The sequence below is a fragment of the Mugil cephalus genome, chromosome 10 (genome assembly GCF_022458985.1).
Source record: "Mugil cephalus isolate CIBA_MC_2020 chromosome 10, CIBA_Mcephalus_1.1, whole genome shotgun sequence".
Lineage (NCBI taxonomy): Eukaryota > Metazoa > Chordata > Actinopteri > Mugiliformes > Mugilidae > Mugil > Mugil cephalus.
The window spans coordinates 9298841-9325568 of record NC_061779.1 but is presented as its reverse complement, the minus strand read 5'-3'; the positions used below and the strand labels follow the sequence as shown (position 1 = coordinate 9325568).

Genomic DNA, 26728 nt, shown 5'->3' with positions numbered 1-26728 from the left:
AGAAGTGGAACGAGGAGGAGCAGCTGCAGCTGTTGGATGAGGAGCTGCACACCTCCAACTTCTCAACAAAGTAACTGCACACTGTTTGCAGACATGTGCTGCATGAAATTCATGAAATTTTTCACAGGAGGATGGAAAAAGACCAAATATTGTTTACAGAAGTTGGATTTCGCTTCAATGAAAGAAATAGAAACTAAAGAACTTAAAAGGTTCTCGCCAGGACAAACCTCCTGTAGTGATGCTGAGGTTTCTCTCTAATGCTACGCAAAGCACTTTACAGTTGCAGCATCACACCACCCTAAATTTTTCCTTTTTATAAATGTGACGAAACTTCCAACATGCAAATGAGCTCATCCTTGGTTATCTTCATTTAAATTAATTCAGCAAGCTTTGGCTTTCTAGCCTCTCGGATTATCCACCAAATTTTAGGAAATTAAAACTTGTCAGCGGCCAAACTTTCAAATTGCATTTAAGCCTCTGAATACCAGAGTAATTATGTTTTAGCGACAAACACACATACACATTTTTTTTTGCATGTTTAATGGCGTTGAAGGGCTGGGGGAAAAAATGACTTTAATTGGACCTTTATTGACTTGCGTTCTGGGAAACAGTACCGATGCATTCGCAGTTAATTCAGCCGGGACATGAATTCTTTGAGGTTGTGAGCGAAGCCCTTTTTCCTTGTTTTCTGGTAGTTTAAGCCAAGGACACTGCGCCGCCAGGAGCGTTTCTTGCCCTCTCCAGCCCACAGCTCCCTCCTCCCCGCTCAGCCTCTACACGCGCGCAATCTCAAACACAACACGCACACAGAGCAGAGGAACCGGTCCACTGACCCGCAGTAGCTGTCAGATATTCCCTGCTGTCTCTCGTGCAGATGAATCAGAGCGAGAGAAAATGCAGAAGGACAGGGACAAGTGACTATTTGAGTAGACAAGGCTTTTTTTTTTTCTTCCTCCTGTTAGAACAAAAAGTGCTGTGGGTATCGAGGGAAATGTGTAAGCTCGTTGGAAAATCTGCAATAAACAATGTTTAAACAACTTCCCATCTCAGGCCGAAGACAAACAGCGAGACAGACTGAAGAAGGGCCGAGAGGATGAGCTGTGACGAGGAGGAAAGGGGCCGTTCGGGCACAGAAGTGAAGAAATGTGTGCAGTAATGAGGAGATTTTCTTCTCTGAAGGCCAGTAGCAGTCACCTTGTCACTGTGCATTATCCTGCCGCCTAACATTAGCCTTTTAGCGACCACTTACAGCACTGTGGAGAACAACTCCAGTAAACAGAATGTCCTTCACAAAGTCTGCATTCAGCTCCGAGAAATAACACCATGATTCAGCAGCAGCAGCAGCAGCGGCGGCAGCCGGCACATGAAACATCAGAGGGCGCCTGATTGTATTCAGCCGACAAAAGCCTCCGTGCTCCTTGGTCCACCAGGTTCCACGTTAAAATGGGATAATATTTTAAATAGGCTCGTACACAGTTGTGAAGAACTTGTTTAGCTAATGTCAGAACTTGGCGTGCGCCTCCAGAACCGAAGGAGCTGCTGTCAGCGAAAAAAAGTAGTACTAGTAGTGTTCAGAGTGATATTCACATCACATCACAGCAGACGGAGAGCGTTGTGATGTTACTATGCAGAGAACCCGCCGTGGCATTTTCTCTGAAGGATCTCCCCCCTCTTCCCCCCCAACAACAAAAAAAAAAACCTAGAAACTGCAAATGTCAAAGGCTCTCGGAGTGCTCTTAAACCTCTTCCTCTGCAAACACAACGATGTGCAGCATCATTGAAATTCCTCCTTCTGCACTCCTTCACCTGCACGGCTTCTTACTGACACAAATTAAAAAAACAGACACATGTGTAAATAGCTGCAGCTAATAAGAGCAGAACGCTTGTGGGAGCAAAGTTTCCCTTTGTCATCAGGCTGGAGTGTTGAGGTTCTGTTCTCCACTTTATCAAAAGTGAATTTCCGTTTATCCAAGACATGCTCCTGGTGTTAAAACTGGTGATTCTAAAGTAGCGTAGGTGTGAGTGTGAATGGTTGTCTGTCCCTCTGTGTTAGCCCTGTGGTAGACTGGTGACCTGTGCAGGGTGTTCCCCGCCTCTCGCCCAATGAAAGCTAGGTAGGGCTCCAGTGTCCCCGCGTCCCTCCAGGGGACGAGCGTTACAGAAAGTGAATGAATGAATGAATGAATGAATAGGGCCGTCTTTCCAAAACTGGAAGCGTTTGTCCTTCAGGTTGGTTCTTTTGGGGCTGATGTGAGCTAGGGATGTCTCGACGTACCGAGGCATTTTTAAATTGATTCCCTGTAGAATCAAAAACCTCTTCTTCCCCTTGCATCAAAGCTGCCAGGAACTGAAGAAGAAGAAGCAGAACCTGTGACTAACCATGTCTGCTGTGTAAAATAAAGTGGGTCAGACAGGAGTTCATAAAAAGGTGAAGGAGGTGGTAGTTGTTCAACATCATTCAATACTTGATTCAACACTTCCAATAAGAGTTCACTCAGGCAAATGCTGTCTCTAAACAACAAACACCGAACGCTGCGTTTTAAAAGGAGAGAAAAGTTTCCTGAAGGAAAAGTCAAGGGGAAAAATATTCCAGAGAGGGTTAGGGAGTTTATGGCAGCGTTGGATGACCAGAACATTTCTGAAGTAGAGAACACAAGGTACAAGCTACCCTCTCTACACTACATCAACTTTGACAGAAAAGATTTATTTTACTGAATCCAGTTGACTCTAGGAGAAAATAAGGAAGACAAGAAAAGGCTTAAGGAATATACAGAAGAGGAACTATTTAAAATTAGATCAGTACTGACATTGCACAATATACTTGGCCCGGTCTGTTTGCATGGTGAACATGTAACCCCGAACCAAATGCCATATAATTATGCAACCAAGTAGTTTACCCTGATGTGTCTTTGACAGAGTGAACACTGGAACAATTTGATTAATTCCTGATTCCCTGAAATCCATTTTTCACATAAAACTATGACCAAAGACAAAACTGTTTGCATGGATGTGGTGTTGAGGACGTGCTAGAACTTTTGATTGATCTTTGAACAGGAACCAAACCAATACTGTATCAATTGCTAACTGAAACGGCATGAAATATCTGTAGGAAAGCTCAGCTAATCTGCTTGAATTCAAACTTTCATAGTGAAAAATCCTCTGACCAATATGAGCGACAGGTGCACTTGACTGACATATGAGGCCAACACCCTCCATGACTTTGGTTCCTTGCACTAAATTCACCAGACTGACAGCATTAGAAACAGGCATTGTTTCATCCGAAAACATTTGGAGTAGTACAAGAGGAACATCCTTGAAAGTCCACCAGAGACCAGCTGTCAGCTACGAAGCGTTAGTAAGACATCGATTGTCTCGTGGTTTTCAGACACGATGATTAAAATGTTTTTGCTGCGCTTGTATTTGGAGCAGTGAGCCTTAATAGGAGGAAAATCAAATCCAGTCAGAAAAAAAACTTCAGGATCTGGAGTAATTATAAGCTCCCATGTATTGATCAGGGCCCTATAGATTTAATAAAGTTTGATCTTTGGGGACACGTGTAGCCCTGCCAAGCCTTTCATTAACTCCCAGGGATTACGTCGTATACTAGCTTTTAATTTATGAGCTCGTATTCCTCTTGTGTGTGGCAGCTGAAATGAGAGTGGGTGTGACTCACGTTGGCGGGATGTCTGCGTGACTGGCATGACTCTGGGATGGATATTAACACCGAGCTGAGAGTACAAACCTCAGCAGCTTGACACAGAAAGACTCACTGGATGTTTATGGGATTGATCCGTTGAAGACAAATGAAAGAATATTTCATTCACCACGCTCGTTTGGGGAAAGGTTCATCTTCAGCTCATAGAATCAAACCCCTGGTCATACGTTGTGCTGGAGCGCATTAATACGTTTATAATGTTATTTCAGTCTAAAATGCTGCCAGCTGCTTGCTGGTCACACTCAACAATCACAAATAACTGAAACAGCTCGTGGACAAATGTGTGACTGAAAAGCCTTTAACACAGTTAGTTTGGGTTCTTGTGTCCTTTGTTTGAGATCCATGTGAGAATTTATGTCTCACCCTGGAGCTGTGACTTATTTTACTTAATTAGTGCACTTATGATGTGCAAACCAACCAGGAATAAGTCTATTGTGGGCTTAGTAAACCAGGACATGCGGTGCAGTTTGAAAAGACAGCTGAATGCCTAAAACAGAAATCCATTTTGGCGGGTTCTTGGGTCAAAAGGGCAAGTTGGCAAAAGTACCTCAACGATGTGCAGATGCATTCAAACTGATCTAGTTCCATTGTGTTGCACAAAATAGCTACAACAGCTGTGTTGACTTGCAACCTATTGTCAAGTTAATTTAAGCTTTGTTTTTGTAATGCATTGTCTATCATATATGTACTCGATATCGTCAATCAGGATTATACATGTCACATCAGAATGTAAACTACCCTTGTTTCTGTGACATCATCGTCCATGCTTGCGATTGTTAGCCATGTTAGCAGCATGGGGAAATAGCTCAGCAGATGGAGTAAACGGTTCCCACGGGGACATTGGTGCCTTATCAATTGGTGCCGTTGCGTTGGCTTTATTAAGACCAATACTTGCAAAACTAATGACACCCATAAGCAGTTGATGGCATGCTAACACTCTAGCCTGAGTTTGGGGAACATGTGGTGTCTTCACATGAGGTTGGATTGAATGTGTCCACAAGAAAAGGTCATATGAATGGAGCCCTTTTGTCATATTGGTATGATCGTTAAATTGTAACTTTGTCCTTTTCTGCTATCAATAAAAAACATGCTGTTCATAGTCTGTTTGATATGTATAATATATATATATATATATATATATATATATATATATATATATATATATATATATATGATATATTTAGACACTACTCCTAATGTTAACCATGTATGTCAACAATCTGTTAGCACTCGTCATACTGTGTAGATACTGCAGTGCATAGGACCACTTAGCTTTAGTACATACTTGCACATAGATAATACCTTCTTTGCACTTCTGATTAGGTGCTAATTGTACTTCATTGGCTTCATACCTCTATCCTACACTATAACGGTGAAGTTGAATTAACACTCTGTGTTTACTTGTCATCTATAAATTGTCGACTCGTTGGAAAAAGGCCAAATGTGTTGAAATACTTACAAAATCTAAAACTACCCCGTGTTTAATGTTTTAAAAAGCAGAGAATGAAGAATAATCTGAACAACAGTTGAACATAAAAAAACACTTGTCAAAGAAGAAATAGGTGTAAGATTAGAAAAATAAAAATGTTTTGAATTGGGGATAAATCTAAAACACAGTGCTTTCAATGAAAGATGGTGTCCGTTAAGTCAGCCAGTCGCGAGACAGTGGGCTCTTAGGGAGGCTAACCTTAAAGAGATAGGAGCTGATTTTGCTCATTTTCAGGCCAAGGCTGAACTAAGAAGTCAGGCAGTATGAGATAAATGAGGATGTTTTTCAGCTGTGAAATATACAAAGTCGCTATAGTGAAGCCCCAGAATAAAAATATCGAGCTGGAAATAAGTATAATAGATCCCCTTTAAATTCTCATCTCCTCTTCCTCTCTGTTCTCACCTCCTCACCTCCTCACAACAAACCTGCTGTTCTCTCTCTGCGTACTAATTGGCTTCCCGAAGCAACAGTAACAGATTTCTTTCCTCCCAGTCCTTCCGTGGTCTCTTCTTTAGCGGAACATGCATGCCTTGTTGTTTGTCTGATTACGCCCCCAGAAGTCAAATGTGTTGTGCCGTCGGAGCAAACCGGCCAACGTAAATGTAAATTCCTTGTTCAGAAGGAAAAAACAAAACAAAAAGCTTTTTCCAATCTGTTTTGTTGAATATTTTACACTGCTGTGTCTTCGGCAAACGCTGATGTATATTTCAGGCGTGGGACGCCGGGCAGTGTTCATCTTCAGGGGAGGAAGGAGGTAATTTGCATAAAGATGACATTTCTCTGGATCTAATTTATTTATTCCTTTCAACCAGAAGTATTGTCTTGTAAAAGGTCACTGTAGAAAGCATGCCGCATTTTTTTTTGTTTCCTTATCCCAGAGCAATTGTAATCTCTGGATGTTTGACTTTAACGTGCAAAGTCTTTCTGAAGCAGCGACAACTCGGTTTCTGAAGTTTTTCATCCATTTTATGAACCAGAAGTACCAGCCACCTCTCTGAATTATTCAACTTTACTTTTATAGGTTATGGAGGTTTTGGAGAAGTAATCGACGAGTTAGAGTTTAGTTGCATGATTTAAGGATGTAGGTGAAATCTTCCAACAAAGTGGGATAGCTTCATAAATAGGGGCAAAAGGGGTGATAATCATAGCTAAGATGAAGGCAGAAATTCAATGTGGAAAGTGATTTTGCAACTAGCTGCTACTAGCATAACACGCACATGTCTAACCTAATTACCCGTGTTGCATCATCGGTAATATAGTTATCAGAATTTGGCTACTATTTTCATTGTGAGTGGCAACAATACAGCGTAGCATACATTAAAAGTGTTTAAGTAAAGCATGTGCACACAGACAAACAGGAATACTGAGATTTAAAGTCTGAGATTAGACTGTAGGTTGTTTCGTACAGCAGGACCTGAAAATTTCAGTTCATACCTCAGGAACCATCGACTGCAGTTTGTCCTTAGAACTAAGAGACTGTTTTTTCCAAATTTGAAGCTTTCAAGCTTACAAAGAGATGTTCACTTACAAATACCACACCTTAAATGATGCAAATAAGTTTAAGTTAATTGGTAGACGGGTCATGAGTGAAATGGGGTTTAGAGGGTTATGAAAAGTTATGAAAAGAGGTCGAGAGGATGGGATGAAAAGAGGTCGGGGGATGGGATAAAAAGTTGTGAAACGAGGTTGAGAGGATTGGATGAAAAGAGGTTGAGGAGACGGGATGAAAAGTTATGAAAAGAGGTTGAGAGGGTGGGATGAAATGGAGTTGAGGGGACGAGATGAAAAGTTATAAAAGAGGTCAAGAGGATGGGATGAAAAGTTATGAAAAGGGGTCAAGGGGATGGGGTGAAAAAGGTCGGAGAGGACGGGATGAAAAGGGTCAGAGTATGGGATGCATTAGGTTGAAGAGGGTTAAGGGGATTAAATGAAAAAGGTCACAGGAATGGGATGAAAAGGGGTCAAGAGAAGACATGAAGGGGGTGGAAAGTGTAGACAGAGGGCAGATATACGGAGGGTATGTGTGAGATACACTAGGGGCACATCTCATAAAGTTTCGGATCCCTGTCCCCTGGTCCCTGTAATGAAAGTTGGAAGAGGAAGAAAAGAAAAGAGATTAGCGTGCTGATTCAGCTGCTTCTCATTATTTACCCATCATGTTAGAAGTATGGCGCCAAACCAGTGGCATACTCTTTTATTAAATCCAACAAAATCTTTAAAAGAGAATAAAATGTCATCAGTTTTATCTACTGGGCTGTGCTCCAAAAGACGTTTGTTAAAGTTATCCAAATAAATAGAAGCGGCATTTATTATCCGAGTCATCGCTGTCCCTTTTTTTTGCAGCTGCAACACAATGTTTCATCAAGAACTGCATTACAGTAGATAAAAGGTTACAGAAAGAAAGTATCCAGAATGCTTTTTAATAGAGCTATGCAACCTTTTATCCCTCAATGAAAGAAGCTTTTTTTCTTTGCAGAATGAGCAAATTCAGCAGAATGAGACCGATGAAGTTCATAACGCTCATGTCCGATAAGAAAATCTTATTTCCCATCTCGCTTTCCAAGAAATGCTTTTTATAGCAACCGCACCATCCCGCTCATCTGCTTTGGCTGAGACAATGAAACCTTATCAGTAGTGCTGTAACGTAATTAGTGAAGCGGTGGAGCGGAGCGAGAGGGAGCCATATGGACTTACAGGAAGGCCCACTCTATCTGTATTGATTTCTCAAAGTAGCCGATTGGAGGAGTCGGACTGCAGTGGAGCTGCGATCAAGACATAGATTACCCTCCTGTCCTGATGTATGATCCCGGTGTTAGGGGTTGCACAACTTCCGTTTTGTTTTTTCAACTGTTATGTGATGATAGTCGAGTAAACACCAATTGGTCTCTGATGATGTCACTAATGAAAACACAGTAAAAAGTAATAAAATCTATATTCTTGACCTGAATACATTCTGAGAACAGACAGTTCATGTGCTATATACTGTACACTGCAGATATAAGCTGCATTTCCATTATACTTTTTCACAAAATAAAAGCAATGAGCTATGCCAATGCGCCGTAACTCTTGTAAATCTTGTCTCAGGATATCCCATAATTCTCTTAAATTCTTGCCACGTGAGACTTGACTTTGGGGTTGATGGACTCCAGCTGAACTGGTCACATGATCCCCTGCGTAATTTCTAGGGATGGGCATCAATGAGATTTTATTGATACCGATGCCACCATCGATTCTGATAAATTGCTCCGATTTTTTTATCGATTCCCTTATCAATTCCTCCTGTGAAGTAGGCATTTCTGGTTTTGTGTAAATAACAGCAATTTTATTGAGTTTCTAAACAAGATATAAGGGCTTGTGTAAGTAAACAAATAGGAAATTGGTCATTGGATCCTCACTAGCACTGCTCTGCTGAGACTTAGCGAGAGCTGCACTCGTTGAACGGAGATTGCCGAACACATGGCACTCTGTATACTCTAACCCTTGCTTGAAACTACAGTGCTACGTAAGTCGCATGTTGCGTTGTTACAGTCCCTTCTGGTGAAGTATTTTATTGCAATATTTGAGTTTTGCGCTTTTCTAGGGGTAATGGAAATGCAGCAATGTATAGCCTGTATAAATACAGGTTGCAGCTCAGCACCATCAATAACATTTAATAATATGGATAATATGGATGCATAATATGGATTTCAGTACTTGCCGATACTCAATACTGATATGAGTATTTAATGCATGCCCTTAAAGTTCTTAAAACTTAAAACTATAAAAAAAACTGCTTTATCCTTTTAACTGATAGTTCTGCGACTATAAATTGATGCAGTAAATCGTTAATTACTGTATTCACAGCAGGAATGATGCCTGACCTTTGAGGTTAATTCCTTGAATATAGGTGCGGGACGAGCAGTGACACTGACGGAGATCTTCTGCTGTACGAGAGACTGCAGCATGTAGTATGTGCTACTGCAGCGGGATTTCTCTGAATCCTTCTCCATGTACTGTAGCTAAAGGTCTAATAACTTTGATAAATTATTGATGTGCAGCCTCCTTCTCTCTGTTACCTCAAGGCATCTGGTGAAGTTGTTAATTGACTGCTGTCCAGAGAATTTGGGGCGTTTCTCTGCTAGCATTAGCGGATGCCTTTTTTCAGATGAGCGTGCATTGCAGCAGTACAGTTGCTGTATTTCAGGACTGACATGTCACGGTAATATGGGCTTCATCTTTGGTGAAGTATTTCCACACATTTGATGAACTGCTTCTAGTTTGTTGCAACTGGGCTCCTCCTTTGTCTTCTCCGAGACAAGTCAACTAGTCTGTACGATTCCTGTAATGTGTATTTGTGTGCACCTGTATGTATCTCCTGAGAGCCGTGATGGATAATGCTTTTAGCGAGGCTGACGAGCGAAACGATCCACTGTCCTCACACATATACAATGTATGTACTTTAGACTGAGAGGCAGACATGTAGAGGGGATGACAGCCATTTGTGGAGGCCGTCACGATATGCAGACAGCGGGATGGGCAGAAAATGATGGCAGATGGCTCTTAAGGGTTGTTAGTGTGGTAAAAGAGGGCAACGGCCCGATAATGGAATCTGCCGCTCCGATCTTTAATCTGCCGCCTGTCAGGCTTCGAGCCGCGGAGACACAAAGGGGAGAGAAAAATGCACTGCATTATTCCGCTCAGTAAACAACAAGGTGAGGGTTATCAAAGCGAGGGAGTACAAATTTAGATAAGTCGGCTTACACAGGGAAATTGCAGAAGGCAAACTGTGAGCGCTGTGGTGTATCCTCTGTTTTTTTTTGTTTTTTTTTTTGTTCACACAGTTCGTCACATGAACTTGATGGTGGTTTAGCGTTCCTGTCTTGTGTTTTCAAAAACAATCCCCCTGAAAGTCTTTACTGTAAAAGCACCAGCTGGGTGCTGTGGCTCACTGTAAGTGTGAAGTTCCCATTAACACATAAGAAGAGAAGCTAAAAAAACAGAGAAATAATATTTTATGCATAAGAATCGGTTTAAAGAATGGCACATAATAAAGCACACAAAACTTTTCTAATTCTGTGACTTGTAAGTTAGTTTGAGTTCACAGGTTTAATGGAACAAAGTGTGCAATGGCGAGAGATGAATAGTGGGAGGAAGGATGGGATGAATGTGGAGTTTGTGGAGATGTTTCAGGAAGGAATAAGGAAAGAAGGAGGGAACAGTGGATGAACTGATGTCTATAGAGTTTGAGTAGGGGGATGGGTAAGGTCCAAGGAAGGGATTAGATATGACCCTTTCTTGAACCTGGGTTGAATTCAGTTCAACAAGAGAGTAGAATTAACTTTAATTTTGTGAGCATGAGCGTAAATTTAGGCGGCTCCATAGAGCGACAAACATGAAAGATGAAAGGGACAGAACCCAGACTCCAGACGCTGATAGTGGCGGAGCAGCAGATGTTATTAGACGGATGGAGGAGACTTTTGATGAAGACTCCTGGGACGACCAGGAAGAGGTGGAAATGGCGACGGAGGAGGGTTTCACGGTACGTGGAGTTACAGATTTACAGTGAATTAAAATCGACTGGCTCATAAAAGGCGAATAAATAAATAACTGGACGAGACGCAGATATTGAGGATACAGTGATTTTGACGATCACCAGCTGAGACTACGATGCACTTAGATTAGGGGTCAAGTGTCAGATTTCTAAATATCCATTGCACCCCTAAGTATTTTCTACATGTCTGCATAAAAAATGTGTTAAAACATCTGCAAATATTCCCACAAGTCCTGGAAGTAGATGAATGAGAACCCAAACAATCAAATGCATCTGGACCCAGACGTCTGGCCATCACTGTCAATAAATTCTAAAAGAAAGTTCACAAGCTGGATCTGAAGAGAAACTGGGTCGTGCTGCAAAACACTGAATAATATCAGTACAAATCATACACACTTTTATTACTTATTTTGTAGTGTGGAATGTTGGAAAAGACTTGATTAAGTGATATTACTCAAACGATGAAAAGTCAGCAACATTAGGAAAAAAGACTGAGAATATTCCACAAAATAAATTATAATTGAATTAGAAGACCCTGAAAAATAACCTCATAGATAACTGCATAGAGAAGTGTTTATATTGGAGATTTTAGATGCAGCCCGATAAAATCCGATACCAATTTTTTTTTGCTGGTATCGGACCGATATCAAACATCAATATCTGATCAGGTCACCCCTAACAATGAGGTCACAGCAGATACTGAAAACAAGGGCTCACTTACTTTGACTCACTGACATGAACAATTGATTAATGCTTCCTACTTTCAGGACTTGTGTGAAAATCCACTGTGTTTTACGCGGCACTCTATGAAATTACACAGGAATATTGTGGCAGCAGATGTAGATGCAACTTGGTGAACGTGGTGATTTTAAGGCAAGTTCAGCAGCTGTGAAGACTAGTTTTTCTATGATTTGTAACAGGATTTGTCATTGTTGTTTATTCGCAACAACCACCAGACTATCAGAGATAGTGGTATACTTGTGAAGTGTGTTAGATTTTGCTGCATTACGACTTAAGGGGCGCTATGAATGCTGTGTATAATTTAAACAAAATAAGACATCATGGCCGTCCAGTTTCTCTTTTGGACAGAGCCCTGTGAGCCGTTTCCTTCTCCCTCCAGTGTTTAAGTTAGACTGACTATTCATAATCTCATCTCACCTGAGGAAGAACAAGGCAAACTGAAATTTCTGAAATGCTGAAATACTCTTTCATGAAATCCACCTGACTGTGAGAGAACAAAAGCGCTTCTTCTTCCTACTGTCGCTGTTTTCAAGGTCTCCTGCAGCTCCACTGCTGCCTCCTGCACACAAGGTGCCAGGTATCACGCAGCACTTCAGCTTTCTTACGTTTGAAGCCGCAGAACATTTATATAACTGAGATAGTCTGAGTACTAAACAAATAGATGCATCCTGCAAAGTTACGATCGGAAGGTTAATTCCTTCCTCTCTGCCTCACTCCGCGTCCGTGGTTACTCTGTAATCACAGGTTTGACTTGTCCAGGTGTGATCCATTAAACACATTATTGGTACCTGAGGGAGAGGAGGAAGTCAGAGATTACCATCTGCTCGCTGCTTGATTAAATTAATCATGTGTGAACTTTTGCACAAGGCTCCCTCCATCCCTCTCTCTCTCTCTCTTATTCTCTCTTTTCTTTGTCACACATCACACAAACTCTTTCTGTCAGTGCTAGTTCTCCTTTAAATCTGGGGTTTGCAGATGAGCTCATGCTGCAACAATAAAAAGTTCACAAATGATTCTTATGCGAACATGCTCACGGCAACGCAGTGAAACACAGCAGCAAACGATTTAAAAGACGTCCTTTTTTCTTTTTTGTGAGTAATCTCTCGCTGCATTGTGAAAAGAAGCCCGTTGTGCGATTTAGAGGGGCTCGGAGTCAGATACAAAAGGCGAATGAATTGCCTGCGTTTTCCCTCATGCCTCTTTAAATATTGGAACACAAAAAGCTTGCGGAGGGAGACGATGTTGCGGGCCTTTGCCGAGCAAATGAGATTCTCTCCACGAAAACAACAACAACAACCAAAAAAAAAAGAATAAACAACAAATTCTTTTCAAATACTCGGGCGCGCGTGGGCGTGTGTTTGTGTTGCAAGTGCAAAGCCTGCTGGGATAGGCTCCCGTGAAGCGGCGGCCCTGGGGTGCGCTTCAATGCATGGCTGATGAGCTACTTGAAAGTGCACGGGAAAAATGTGTTGGACGTCTAATTGAGGTTTTCACATCCGCGCGTGCTGCTGTTGCGACTGGGGCTTGTGTCCCATTTAAAGTCTCGATCAGTTTAAGCTGTTTGCATGCGTCCTCATATCCGACACATCAGTCAGTGGAGCCGAATCAACGTTTGGTTCCTCATGTTTTTCCAAGGAAGGGAATAAAAGCAAAAGCTGCACGAACGAGGTCTGTAAACACAGTGTATCCACACTTGGGCAAGTCCCGACTGGCGTCTTGGCTAATCAAGACATTTTCTGAATCACAGGTGTGAAACATATGGGCCGTGGGCCAAACGTGGCCCACTAGAGGGTCTAATCGGGCCTGCAGCATGAATTTGCAAAGTGCCAAAATTACATAGAAGACCGCAATTTTTTTAATCAAAGCAATTGCTATCCCTAATTCGTTCACACTTTCAACAAGAGAAGAACATTTGTTTTCTCCTAATTTACCTGTTTTTGCTCTAAAATAATTGGAGAAAATCTGGAGTTGTCGTTACTTTCGGGTTATTATGCTGTTGTCTAATTGGTCTGGCCCGCTTGAGATGAAATTGGAACTTAGCCTGATATTTTGTAGTTATTTATTCTAGGTCTGCTATAAACAAAAACCATATCCATGTAGCGTAAAAGCGTCTTCTTCTTCTGTTTCAGTGGTGTTTGCCTACCATCAATGCTACAAAATAGAAAATGACTCAAAATTACATATTTACATGTTTGCTGTGTGGAAGTAGACCTTTAATGTTGAAACTGAAGTCAGTCAATTTGTAAGTTGTGCAACGTGGATGTTTCTTAAGTATTCAGTCCTACCAACTTCTACCCAGTCAAAGTTTGCGCCTAAACAACTTCAGCGAACACTGAACGCTGAAGGGAAAAGTTTCCTGGAGTCATCGTCATTGAGAAAAATATTCCAGAGAGGGTTAGGGAGTTCATTGCGGCGTTAGATGACCAGAACGTTTTTGGAGTAGAGAACACAAGGCATGAGCTACCCTCTTCACAGTACACTAACGGACAGTACACGCAAGATGTATAAGAATACATACCATATAGGAAAAGCCTTTGTAAATCTCCAGGGTAAGACATTTAATTTATTTTTAGATCGAATCTGGTCTCAGATTGGCTGATACAGAATATTAAAAGATTGTTATCGGATCGGGGAACAGAAAGATTCAATCAGGACATCCCTGTCCACTCTTTCACTCTGCCCGAATAAAATCAGATTGCAAACACGATGTGTACCAGGAGTATTTTCTGGGGAGTCGCCGGAAAGTAACCAAACTGAGTCATTACAAAAGATTTCTCAGGCTAATCGCTCAGCACTGGAAGCATCCCTTACGCCGTCTCAGGTGGCAGAGCAGGAATTATTGTTCTCTCTCTCGGGCCTTCACGTGCACGATAATAACAGGGGCTGTCCTCAGAAGACGCCTCCATCGCTTTGCTGATAACTGTTTTTATTCCGTCTCTGAACTCTAGTGCAAACTCTAGTGAAGACGAGGCCTTGTTTAAAACACATCTGGCTCAAAAATACATCCCGCTCTCAGACTGAGCCGCGCTTTGATCCGCTTGGATTTCGTTCACCGCTCAATTTAGACCTTAAATTTATTTTGGTTGCACTCTTTTCCCCCCTCGAAACTGCATTTTACTTCTTCCTGAAAACTGTCATGCAACGCTTCGTCTAACCCTGCCGACTGTCAATCACAGCCCCAGCAGCAGCCAAAAGCTCTTACACACCGAGCCGTTACCCAGCTACCGTTTGACGGACAGCGGCGGTGAGCCGGGGGGTGACCGAGTTTTGCATCAAACCAAACAAGCAACGATTTTTTTCACATAGCATTTAAATCTGTCAGAATGTTCCTGCAGCAGCAGTCGGGAGGTTTTCAGGTGTCACTTGCGCACTGATTCAAGCCCTGTGTTGGCTGCAGACGTCCTCACATGATGGTTAGATTTTTTTTTGTTTTGTTTTGTTTTTTCTTTTAAGGATATGCAGATGAATTAATTACCTGTTTTATTTGATGGGAGGCCCAATTACCTAAAAGTATTAAAGGTAATATCACTCCATTCATCAGATTTTTTCCAGCCTGAGGCTGAAATTCACCTTTATAAAGTTACGACCTCTAATATTAAAAATCTGTGAAGGACCTCACAACCGGAAATGACATTAATGACTTATGAAGGTGTCGTGACTGTGAATATATTTAATGAAGTGAAGTGGTGACTGGTTAGATTCAGACTGTTTTAATTTCCTCCTCTCTAAACGGCCTAAATAATATAAATGTTAAATTTCTGGCAAGATGTGAATTGAATCTGTCTGAAGTTAACATAAACTTTAAAACATGCCGTTAGTCATCAAGATGAGAACGCTAAATAGAAACAAAAACATCAGTGCCCTCAACTTAAAATGTCAGCTGATGTTGATCTAGTTGAATTACATTAGCTGTAACTTAGCTTTTTGAGTCTTCAGTTTCGCTGACTTTAACTGTTTTACAGTGGTAGGAATCCACAAGCAGCTGTTGATTTGCAGGGATCCTTTAAAAGGTCTGTGGCAACTGAGCAGTTGCCTGTTTTGCCAGGATAAACTAGCACAGTGGTTTTTTAAGTGTGAGGACTTCAGGCGAGGTGCGCCATGAGAAAAAATAAACCTGAAAAAAAAAAAATTAAAACTGAAATCTGGTTAGCTAACCACACTGCATCTGAGGAACAAAATAGATCGATTTTTAGCAGGCTACCTCAAGTGAAAGTGCGAGAGGACACAGAGTCCGGGGTGAGCAAAAAACGAAGGAAGTTTGACCCCGATTATTTAAAGTTTGGCTTTACTCTACTTAAAATTTGACTTTTTAAATGCGGTCCTTGTCCCAGTTTACATGCAATGGAGAAAATCGAATAATTGACGGGAACATGTCCTCCTCCTCCACGCTAGGTGGCGAAATATGTTCAAAGGGTTAATACGGCCCCATTTTCAGTTGACCATTTCACCATATAATAAACAACTGGTGTCGTTCATGCAGCAGACTAGCATTTGGAATAACAACAAGATGGGTAATGCAAAGCATCAACAGTAATAATAACAATATAAATAATAATAATAATAATAAATAATACTAGCTTCCCATAGGGGAGGCTCACTATCCCACACTTTGAAAAGCCCTTAACTAGCTTAAAAACAGTACCTAAGCATTTTGTTGTAAACTAATTAAATTCCACCGTGCTCTGTTGTAATGTATGACTACTGTTACTATGGCTACTGTCCATCACCACGTAAAGCCCCGCCCCTAACGATCGGGTCTGATTGGGACGTCAGATCTTTGCTGGAGCTAAATCAGCTCCCGATAGAGAGACTCCAGACCAACTGTCCACTACAGAAACTTTGTAAGCGCTGAAGTTGGTCTGACTACCTTCTCTTTATGGCGCTGAGCCATAAATCACATTATCTTTATTAAGCTTAGACTTAGACAGACTTTAATGCTCCACAAGGATGATCCTTAAAGTAATTGGGAAGCTCTTTGTTAGTATTTCATATTATCTTTTGTTAATCTGTCATAAATAGTTTAATCTGTGCCTCTGAGCGTTGCATGCCAGTTTCTTCCTGAAGCCAGTGTAGGACATGTGAGACATTCTGTCATCTGTCAGAGAGGCCTGCTTCTAATCCATTAGGTCGTGTGGAGCCTGGGCCCGATGCCCTCGGTGTCTCTGTGTGTGGGCAGGGAGCTGTGTCGGCGTCTGAGCTAATAAACGAGAGTTTCTCTGCAAGCTGATGTGACAGAGCTCAGGGTCGCCTCGTTTACAGGTGCCCAGGGATGAATACCTTCTGTCACAATCCCTTTATCCTCTCGTTGTCCTCTTCACTCTCTCTTTCTCTGCCACTCCTCCTCTCCATCACTCTCTTTCACCTCACTCAGCATTCTCTAAGTAAGCACTTTTGGTTCAACACTCTTTTCTGTCCTCTGGCTTTTTTATTTTACTTGCAGCTTCACTCAGCTCTCCTTTTTATCGTCTATTTTTTATTTATTTATTTTGGCTTTCACTTAGTCTTAGTGTAGAGCTCCTTAATATTTTAAAGCCTATTTTCAGATGTGCATTTTGTTGCATTTTTTTATTTTTTTTTTTGGAGGGAGGATTGTATAGTTATGCAATCGCTCACCTCACCTCCTCTTTGTGCAGCAGTTTTGTTTGTACTTGTGCGTTGTGTGCTTTGTGTCGTGCATAAATGCAGCTGAGCCAACGCTGATCTGGGATATCGCAGGATCGCGACGTTACACTGTTTGCTGCCGCGGTGCAGTCCCGGCCGCCGGCAGGCTGAAAAACGTGCAGCGCGTTTGTGTGTTGAGCCCCGGTTATTGTGTGTGTGTTTTTCTACCAGCTGGTCTGCCGGGTACTGTAAGAGGAAACATTTGGGAGTGACTGCAGTTAGTAAGATACAGTCTAAGTGGGACAAAGGGAATGGAGCTGGGGTGATTATGTCAAATAGAACAGAGGAAGAAGAACTTTATCGACAACAAGTTTTGGAGGCAGAAGGGAGGCCTACACAATATTCATTAGGAAGGTGGTCATAATGTTCTGCCTGATTGTTGTACACTACAGTCGTACTGTGCTCTACACAAACTCTATGGCTCTGCTGGATCCTCGGTGGGTTCTTCCTCAGAGCTATGAACTAAAGGCTAGTGCTGTAAAGGTTACAACTACATTAATAATGAATCGTGTCGGACACGGCGCAGGGCGGCAAACACAACACCCTCCCTCAGCTTATCTCTTCTCAGCTTGAACACCGACAAACCAGCGCAGGTGCAGGCTGCAGATGAATCTGTCCCCGTCCCCTTTTGAGAATTTTCCCTTCTCCGTTAAAGAGCACAACGCATTAACTAAAAGCATCCGCGAATAAAAAAGGGCTGATATCAACAAGAAAGAAGAGAAGAAAAAGCAAGCTTAGCTCTGACGCCTTGAAACTTCTCGAAACTTCCAGTGAGTCACGGTGCATTTGGGGCCGAATGAAAATGGCACACAGACTCATTTGCAGGATCCTTTTAGGGCGCCCATTACCAAGCTACGATGGGGCTCGGAGGGGAGGTGGCGTTTCACCCACGAGAGCATGAAGCGTGTTATTTCCAGAGGGGGAAGTATTGCACTTCAAACTAATAAAAAAAAAAAGCCATTCAGCTCAGAGGGGCAAGGACGCACGTCACAAAAGAAGAGATGTTTGTCTGGTCTGGTAGCCGTAATCTTAAAGTCGGACTAAAGGCAAAAGGCTTTCTTAGACTTCATTGAACTTGATTGATAAAAACTGCACTTTCATCTAATGTCAGTCCCATTATCAGCCCCCAGCAGGAATGAAAGTGTGTTTTTTAGGGAGTGTTCTGCATTTACAGGCCCCCCGAAAAGGTTTGCGGTATGATTTATATGTAAAAGACAAAGGCAGATAGTCCTGTTGAGGGATGGTGTTGTTCCATTTGTCTTGTCTGTGTCTTGCATTCTCGTGGTTGTTCATTGCATCATGTTTTAATGGGGAGTGGAAAGAAGCACCTTATTTCATACTACACTTGATCGTGGACAATAGAGCTGGACACACTGAGAAATGTGATGCTAGTGGTAGTTAGCTGGTCGCTGTCTGCTTCATTTACAACTTAACAACCCTTCCTCTTTCTTTTTTCTGTTTCTTTCTTATCTCCCCTGAAGGATGACTTCTTTTCATTGTGAACTGTTTTCACGCTCGGCTACTTTAAAGAGTCATGCACACGGCATTTAACGGGACTGAGTGTGCAGAGTTGTGTCAGGTGGGAGCCCCTTAGAGAACTATCCTTATGTCACTGAAAAATTTACACATTTTACCACGGCTGTGGAGTTTAAAGTTTGTTAACCCCCGGGGCGGCTCCTACTAGCCTGGGGCCCTAAGCAGCTCCCTGCCTTCCTGTTGACAAGCTGAGCCTGTGTCAGGTCAGATCCTGTTGGGGGTGAATGCTGCCATCAGAGAGTGTTATTGCTATGGGCTGGGGGCATAGACTGTATATAAATATGGACAACGTCTTGCCACTTTCTTGCATTGGCCAAACCGATGCTATTTTCACTTGGATATAGGTGGTGCCATCTTGCAACTTTGGAGCCAGAGTAAGAGGCAGTACTGTCTGAGAGTGGAGCCACACAGGGCCGCGATATATAGACTCACTCGCATTTAGTTTAATTAATACTTTGCTCTGCTCTACCTTCGCCAGTTCCAAGGAAATGTTGGATTACACACTGTACTTATTTTTTTAAAAAATGCATTAACATTATATTAACCACCTAAAATGACAGAAGTCATCCTTGACATGTGCTTTAGTGTTTTAGTTTGGTCCCTTTCACTAACATGGAGGGGGTGGAGCTTATGACCTATACTGCAGCCAGTCACCAGGGGGAGCTCTACTTGCTTAGGCTTCACTTTTGAGGAGCAGTTTCACCAACCATCTTTATACCGTCTATGGGGTCGGGGTGTCGAGTCTAGTCGATACATTTCTAAGTAACATCCACACAAATGTCTGTTCCAAAAGTTTCCCAGCAGAACATTGAATTATCGCAAAATGGTCACTGTTACTAACGTCTCCTATCAGTGGTCATAATGTTATGGCTGACTGGTGTGCATGGCAGAAAAAGCTGATTTGAAGTTTTGTTTTTTGAGTCACAACCTATATTTGAGTGTCACGATGTTGGACTCTTTTAAATTGGATTTCTTGCCGTATTTTTAACACCCGAAGCTGAGTCGAGATTTTCCGAATTCCTCACTTCATGCATATTTCATTCTCTCAGATGCTTTTCTTCTTCTTGCTCAAACAATAAACCACCGCTTTTTCTCGGGCCACATGGTGAGAAGAAAGTACAGTAATTTTACAAAAAACATATAATTTTTTAAACCACCAGTTTTTTGTTGTTGTTTTTGAGTGTCATTTTTCCCCCCACCCTGTTAGAACTCAGGGATGTTTTCTGTTCCTATTGTTTTCACATGAGGCTGAGCTGCAGGGTTGTTTTCAAAAAGAGGAACGTCACCTTGTAAGAAGATTTGTGTCCACCTCTGCAGAAACAGACGAGCCTGGCTGCCAGAAGGGTTTATTTGTAATGACAATAAAAAACGCTGTTACTCTGAATCACATTTGAGTTCTATCGTTTCCCCCCATGCTGCTCAAAATACACAAAATACATGGTCTGTTTGATAAGCATGCAGCGTTTTTAGAGTCATTTATCCTGAGAAACACTGAGGATATAGCAGAAGGAAGCTCATTTGTCATACAATTTCAGTCATAGTACGGAGGTTAGTGACGCCGACCACGTGGGCTCGTTACAAACCGACCTGAAACTCACCAACGTCTCCCTCTCTCTGTCCACAGACGTCCCTCAGAAGGACGGCGAGGATGCGGCGTCTTCCTCGGACTCCGCCTCGGACCCCGCCTCCTCGCTGTTCAACCGCTGGGGTCACGACCTCGGCCCCGAGAGTCGAAGGGTCGCCCTCAGGAAGTTCCGTTACTACGGCTACAACGGTTACCTTAGCGACCGCATCTCCCTCACACGGCCCATTCCAGATTTACGGCCGGACGGGTGAGTCGGTCGGCTACACAGCAACTGCACACGACGAAGCAGTAGTGGAACATGAGTGGACGTATAAAGCTTCAGTCAGACTTTGATAGACATTAGTAGCGTTTATAAATGCAGTTATAGTTCACAAGCACCTGTGTTTAATAATTGTATTTTCATACTATATTATCAGAAATTAATCAACAATTTGATTAATTACAGAATTTTAAGTCTTTGTATGCCAGTGTTTGTGATGGCAGCTCTCATTTTAATAAAAAAAAATTAACAATCTGAATGCAAAGTCAATGATTTTATTTATTTATTTATTTTTTTAACATAAATTTCAGAATCATCCTCGGTTCTTATCATAAATACCAAATATTTAATTGATTTCAGAATTGATTTTGAGGGATATTTCTTATATTTGTATGTAGCGTCAGATTTATTTTACATCCTTTTTCAAATGTGCCATAAAAGTATAGTATATTAATATACTGGATTAATATTTTTTTTTTCATTAGCGCATGATTGATTCAGGTAGTAGATATATATATACATACATATATCTATATACGTTATATATATAATATAGAACTTTACTAATGACCACTTTGTCATTTATAAATTCAATATTAAATTATTAACTAGTTGTTAAGGAGTTATCAGTGGTTACTACCATTTAGAAAGTGTAAGTAGACTTTTTATACATCTCACCATTTACATATGCACTAATAGTTATTAAGTGTGTTATTAAATGGTTTATAGAGGTGTATTCTTACTGTAATGCATGAAATATTGGAATTTAAAGGCTCAAAGAGTGATATATTTATTTCGACTGCCCACTTGATATAAAATTAAGAATCTAAAATATATGTTTCTGTCAATCATAACTGCTGTAAACTCTTTCCCTCCAGATGCAGAAACATGTCGTATTCGTCAGACCTTCCTCAGCTCAGCATCATCTTCATCTTCGTCAACGAGGCCTTGTCCGTGCTGCTGCGCTCCGTCCACACGGCCATCCAGAGGACGCCGCCCCACCTTCTCAAGGAGATCATACTGGTGGACGACCACAGCACCAGCGGTAAGAACCCGAGAGGCTTCCTCTGACTGTCCTTTCACAAATAATCACCCCCATCTTCTTCTTCTTTTGTTGTTGTTCTTCTCCTTCTTCAGACCTATTACAGCAGCCCTAGTCGACCCGTCCATGGTTAATAATTTCCTCGCTGTGGAACATGCTGTAATTCACTGCTGTCAATTCTATAATCACCATTATGACAAATCTGTCTGTTCTTGCATCGCCGGCAGGTTTTATGGCTCTCCTGCTGCTCCTCTGTTCTCCGATGATACAATATATCACACCTTAGTTATGGTAGATGTACAAGGTTGAATGCTGATTAGCTCGGCATACAAGGGGGACACATTCCCTGAATATTTACCTCCATTATTCAGTCCTAGTGCATTACTGGTGTCCAACTTAACAATAGTCTGGGACATGTGTGTGTGAGGGATTCGTGCTTTTACTCTGTGATGAATAAAAAAACGCTTTCATGGCGACAGATGAAAGATAACTGCCTGACAGAGCAGGATCATTAGTGCAGCTTTTGCCTTTTGGTAAAAATAGTTTCTGTCCTTATTCAGAATATGATGGACTGAGAAACGAATGTGTGTGTACCTTGTGTGGTGTATGTCTAAGTAACATCCACATGAATGAATGCCAGGTCCAAAAGTTTCCCAGCAGAACATTTAGTCGTCACAAGATGTTATTAACGTCTCCCATCAGTGGTCATAATGTTGTGGCTGATTGGTATATATTGTAAAAGTTATATTAAATATTATTAAATAACACAAAAAACATACATATATATTGAAAAAAAAACTCTAATATGGAATAAATGCATGTATATTTTAGACAATATTTTAATGTTTTAAGTATCAGTTTAATTAAATTTGAAACAAGCTAATTAGATTGTCATTGTGGCCAATGTAGCACAGTAACAACTAAGGTAAATAACCATATATATCGGTTGTATCATATGTGATACACGACTTTCCAATTAAATTGTACAAATAAATAAAGTAATTATTCATATGTAAGACCAGTAACAGTGTATGTGATATTCTTACTGTAAACTTTTCAATATTTTTTCATAAAAAAATTTATCCATAGCAGCAACTAGAAAGTCTGTGAAAGCAATTTCTGTCTCGTGGAGATAATCCATCTAGTGTGACTGATGAAGGATCATTAATGCAGCTTATTGATCGCGTGTAATTATGACAGATGAGGGTCAAACTTAGGCTGCATAAAGGGGAACTGCAGGCGCGCTCATTAAACGCTGCCTCTGGAATAGTAAACAGACGGAGAGGCGTTTGTGTTCATGCAGCTCAGAGATCAGCAGACATCACCGAGGCTTGTAAAGCTCCATTAATGTCTCCATGACGTCACTTTGAAAACTGTCAGTCAGGAATGTTTTAGTTAATGCTGATTCCGTGGCTCAAGAGAAATGGTACACTTTATTGTATTTTGATCAAGACTGACATAGCACAACCACATGTAACGCCTTTACGTGGAACATGTTACAGGGACAAGAGAAAATGTGATTTGTCTTAACTTTGACAAATTACATAATTTATACTGAAGCTGTGAACTGCAGATAAAGATCTACAAAACCCTTGTGAGGACGCCCACTTGTCACACAAAGCAGACAAGCCATTAATTAAAGCCTTAATGTGTTTTAAACAGACGAGTTCTGCAAAAATTTATACCAGGCTGTAACCGTGTTTATTTCTGGTGTAAAGTTTTTTTTTTTTCTGCTATTGTGTAGTTTTGTTTTCAGACACTTTCCTCTTTTTATTCATCTTTATACTCATCGGTTTTATGTGTTGAAGGGCTTAGTCAATGAAGTGTTTATCTATCAAGAATAAATTCCGTTGTCACAATTATTTCATAAGAAAAAATATTTTTTTTCCAACTTTATGAGCAGCTGTGCAGCCTGTGAGACAATCTAATCATATTAAAGAAATGTTGGTGAGTGAATAATTTAGTAATTCTTTATCTAATGTTTTTGTAACCCTTTTGCAAAAGTAAAAACAAGTACTCCAATCCGCCATAATATTAAAACTGCTGACAGGATAAGTTAATAGCATTACCCATTGTTACCATGTGACAATTCAATGTTCTGCTGGAAAATTTCTGGACCTGACATTCGTGTATGTATGTGTCCCCATCTCTGTGCTTTAATTCTAGTTTCTTGTTTCCTTAGCACAGCGGCAACTCTTCTGAGGTGATGGGTGAAAAGAGGACGGGCGCAGGTGTCTAAATAGTGAGACGTAACTCAGCAGCTCTTACATCTTTTGTTTTACTGATGACAAACAGCGGCCCCGCTTCCCATTTATGAAAAAACACAACTGACAGCTTGAGCAGGACGTCTAAAAATTAATTGGGTAACTGGAAGCGTGATTGATTTTTATTTATTTATTTTGGTAAGAAATCTCATACGTACGTATAACACAATAAGGTGCTCTTCTAATAGTCCCATATCTAGTTTACAATGAGCCCATCCTTCTCAGGTCAGCAGCAAACCGAGGCTCATTAGAAGGAAAGCACAGAGACCGGAGAATCCAGGCTGATGGCAGTAATGACTAGGAAGGGGAAGGCAGCAGTTGTAGCCTGCAGGCAGGATTACAACACAGAGAAATCACAACAAGGAAATGAAGACGTTCCCTGTTCCGCTGTGTATAGTATCTGTCTAACTCAATATGCGATACGTCTTGATGAATCACAAAGATGGAAACGGGGAAGGAAAACTTCCTGAAATGGAGCGTATTTGTGTTAATTTAGTTGGTTCTTTATCTGACAGCTGCAGGTTGTTATTCTTAGTGCAAATGTCCCAAATGATCTTTTGACCTTAGAACAACCTAAGCATAAAAAGAAAAGAAAAAAACACAGTGATTAGTGTTAAGTTACACATGTAGCCCCCTGCTAGGGCTCTGATTAGATTAAAGCATTTAATCGCGATTAATCGAATTAAATTAATCACACTTTTAAATTTAATTTGTGATGCAGCATCAATTTGACGCCGTAGCTATGGCAACAGTCCAGACCTTATACAGGCCCTAATGCTGTAGCCTACTGTACTCCTTCCCAGGAAGCTGTGATTAACAAAAAAGCAGGGGGCGGGGCTTATACTGCAGCCAGACACTTTTGAGGAGCAGTCATTGCATGTATGGTCTATGCAAGCATCTTTGTTTTGGCCTCATGATTATCTTACAATTTTTGCCCTCAGTAAAATCTTATATTCTTTCGCATCAAATTGAGCCCAGACCCTAAACTAACCTGAGGTGCACCTCCCCTTTTGAATTCATTGTTTTGGACCAGTGAAGATGGAACACACAGGGGAAAGGTTAACTAGGGAAGTTTGGAGATCCAGACATTTATATGAAGCAGGAAGTAGCAACAAAAATTGACCCGACTGACAAAACGACACAGCGCCTACTAGTGTTTGGTTGTTGTTTTTTTTTTTTTATTATTTACAGGGAGAGCCAGGAGTATAAATTGCTCGCAATTTCACAACACACAACACAATGCAAAAGCGTCAAATGAATGAATGTTGAAAATTTAAACTTAAAAAAACGGCACATATTCATTGAATAAGGTATTTTGCCTTAAGTATGTGGACAATTTCATGGCATTCCACTTTTAAGCACCTCTCTTCTTCTAGAGCTGTGTGCATCAATTTGCCCCTAGAATAGAAACTATTCCTCTTTGAAAGCAACATTTTAGAAGCTAGATGAAGAGATGTTTGCCGTCTTTCTATCATAGAAAGTTCCTCCAGATGAGTTTCTCCATAAGAGGTTTCTTCCTGTTAAAAGGGAGTCGTTCTCACCGGCCGTGGTACCTGATCTTGGGGGTTCAGAAAAGTCTCTTGAGGCAATTTCAGGCATTACCAACATTTTCCCAGTGAAATTGAATTGAACTGAATCAACATTGAATTGTTCCAGCGGCTGAATGACAAAGCAACCATCGAAAAATCGAAAAAATATGCACGCATGATTTTCCACATTCATTTTTTAAGTGTTTTTCTGTTGCTGATTTTAAATTGTGTTGCAGAGCTATTCTTTTTGATTCAACCTCATCTGCACAGTTTGATGCCTCCTTCCTGCGGCACAGCTACCTGCTGCTCCACCTGAAATGTCTTTTCTCGCATTTGGATTTGTGTAAATTCAGCATTTGTCCGTGGCTCCTGGTGACTTAACAGAATTGTTTCACAGGGCTTCACGGAATTGGAAAATGTATCACTTTTGCAACCTATAGATAAAACAATATTGATATCTCAAGGTAATATTACCCATTAAAAACACTGGTCTTGAATATCCATGGCTCTAAATCTCACACCCACACATACCACATGTGTATATTCTCTCTTAGATCTGTTTTCTCTCACCAGTGGGACTGAGTGGGTTTTTCTGGAGCCTGTCGATACGATTGATGCTGCAACAGACTTCAAGAGTTCACTTTTTTTGTACTTCTCTCTTTCTCTCCAGTGGAGCTGAAGGAGCACCTGCAGAGCTTCGTGGAGGAGACCAACGCCCAGCACGGGCCTCGGTTCATCAAGGTGGTCCGCCACGACAAGCAGGAGGGACTGATCCGGTCCCGGGTCAGCGGGTGGAGGGCGGCGTCTGCTCCGGTGGTCGCCCTGTTTGACGCACATGTGGAGTTCAACACAGGATGGTGAGTGGAGAGTTTCTGTGATTTATAAATAACGACGGCGGTGTGTGTGTGCGTGTGTGTACGTGGGCTGCTACACAGCTGCTGGGCCCAGATGGCAGCGAGTTCAGTTTGAAAAATATTAGTAGAAAGAAACCTTGTCACAAAATAACAGCTGGTGATATTAGCGTTAATTGTGTTAGTTTTTCAGAATCACTTTTCGTGAATATTTGTTTTGGCCTAAAAGCTTTTATATAATAGAAAGTTAAACAAAATGTATCTCATTCGTCTGGGCCCACAGACTGTATAAAGATGGACCTGTCCCTTTAAAGTGAAGCCCAAGTAAGTAGAGCTCCCCCTAGTGACTGGCTGCAGTATAGGTCATAAGCTCCACCTCCCTCATGTTAGTGGATGGTACTAGCGCCAAACTAAAGCATTAAAATACACATCAGATATATAATTTTTTTCAAGATTGATTCTGTCATTTCAATATAATGTTGATGCATGTTCAAATGTCTTTTTTTTTGGCTGAGTTTCATTTTCG

General features: G+C 41.2%; 1 protein-coding gene across 2 annotated transcripts in view; it reads left to right on the top strand.

Moving 5' to 3' along the window:
- Positions 1-26728, top strand: part of galnt18a (UDP-N-acetyl-alpha-D-galactosamine:polypeptide N-acetylgalactosaminyltransferase 18a) — a 139201-nt gene that overhangs the window by 57259 nt on the left and 55214 nt on the right. For both annotated transcript variants that reach the window (XM_047596632.1, XM_047596631.1), the window contains exons 2-4: positions 20297-20504; positions 21395-21561; positions 26022-26208. In XM_047596632.1, the coding sequence (XP_047452588.1) occupies positions 20297-20504; positions 21395-21561; positions 26022-26208 (562 nt within the window). The remainder of the gene's footprint in view (positions 1-20296; positions 20505-21394; positions 21562-26021; positions 26209-26728) is intronic.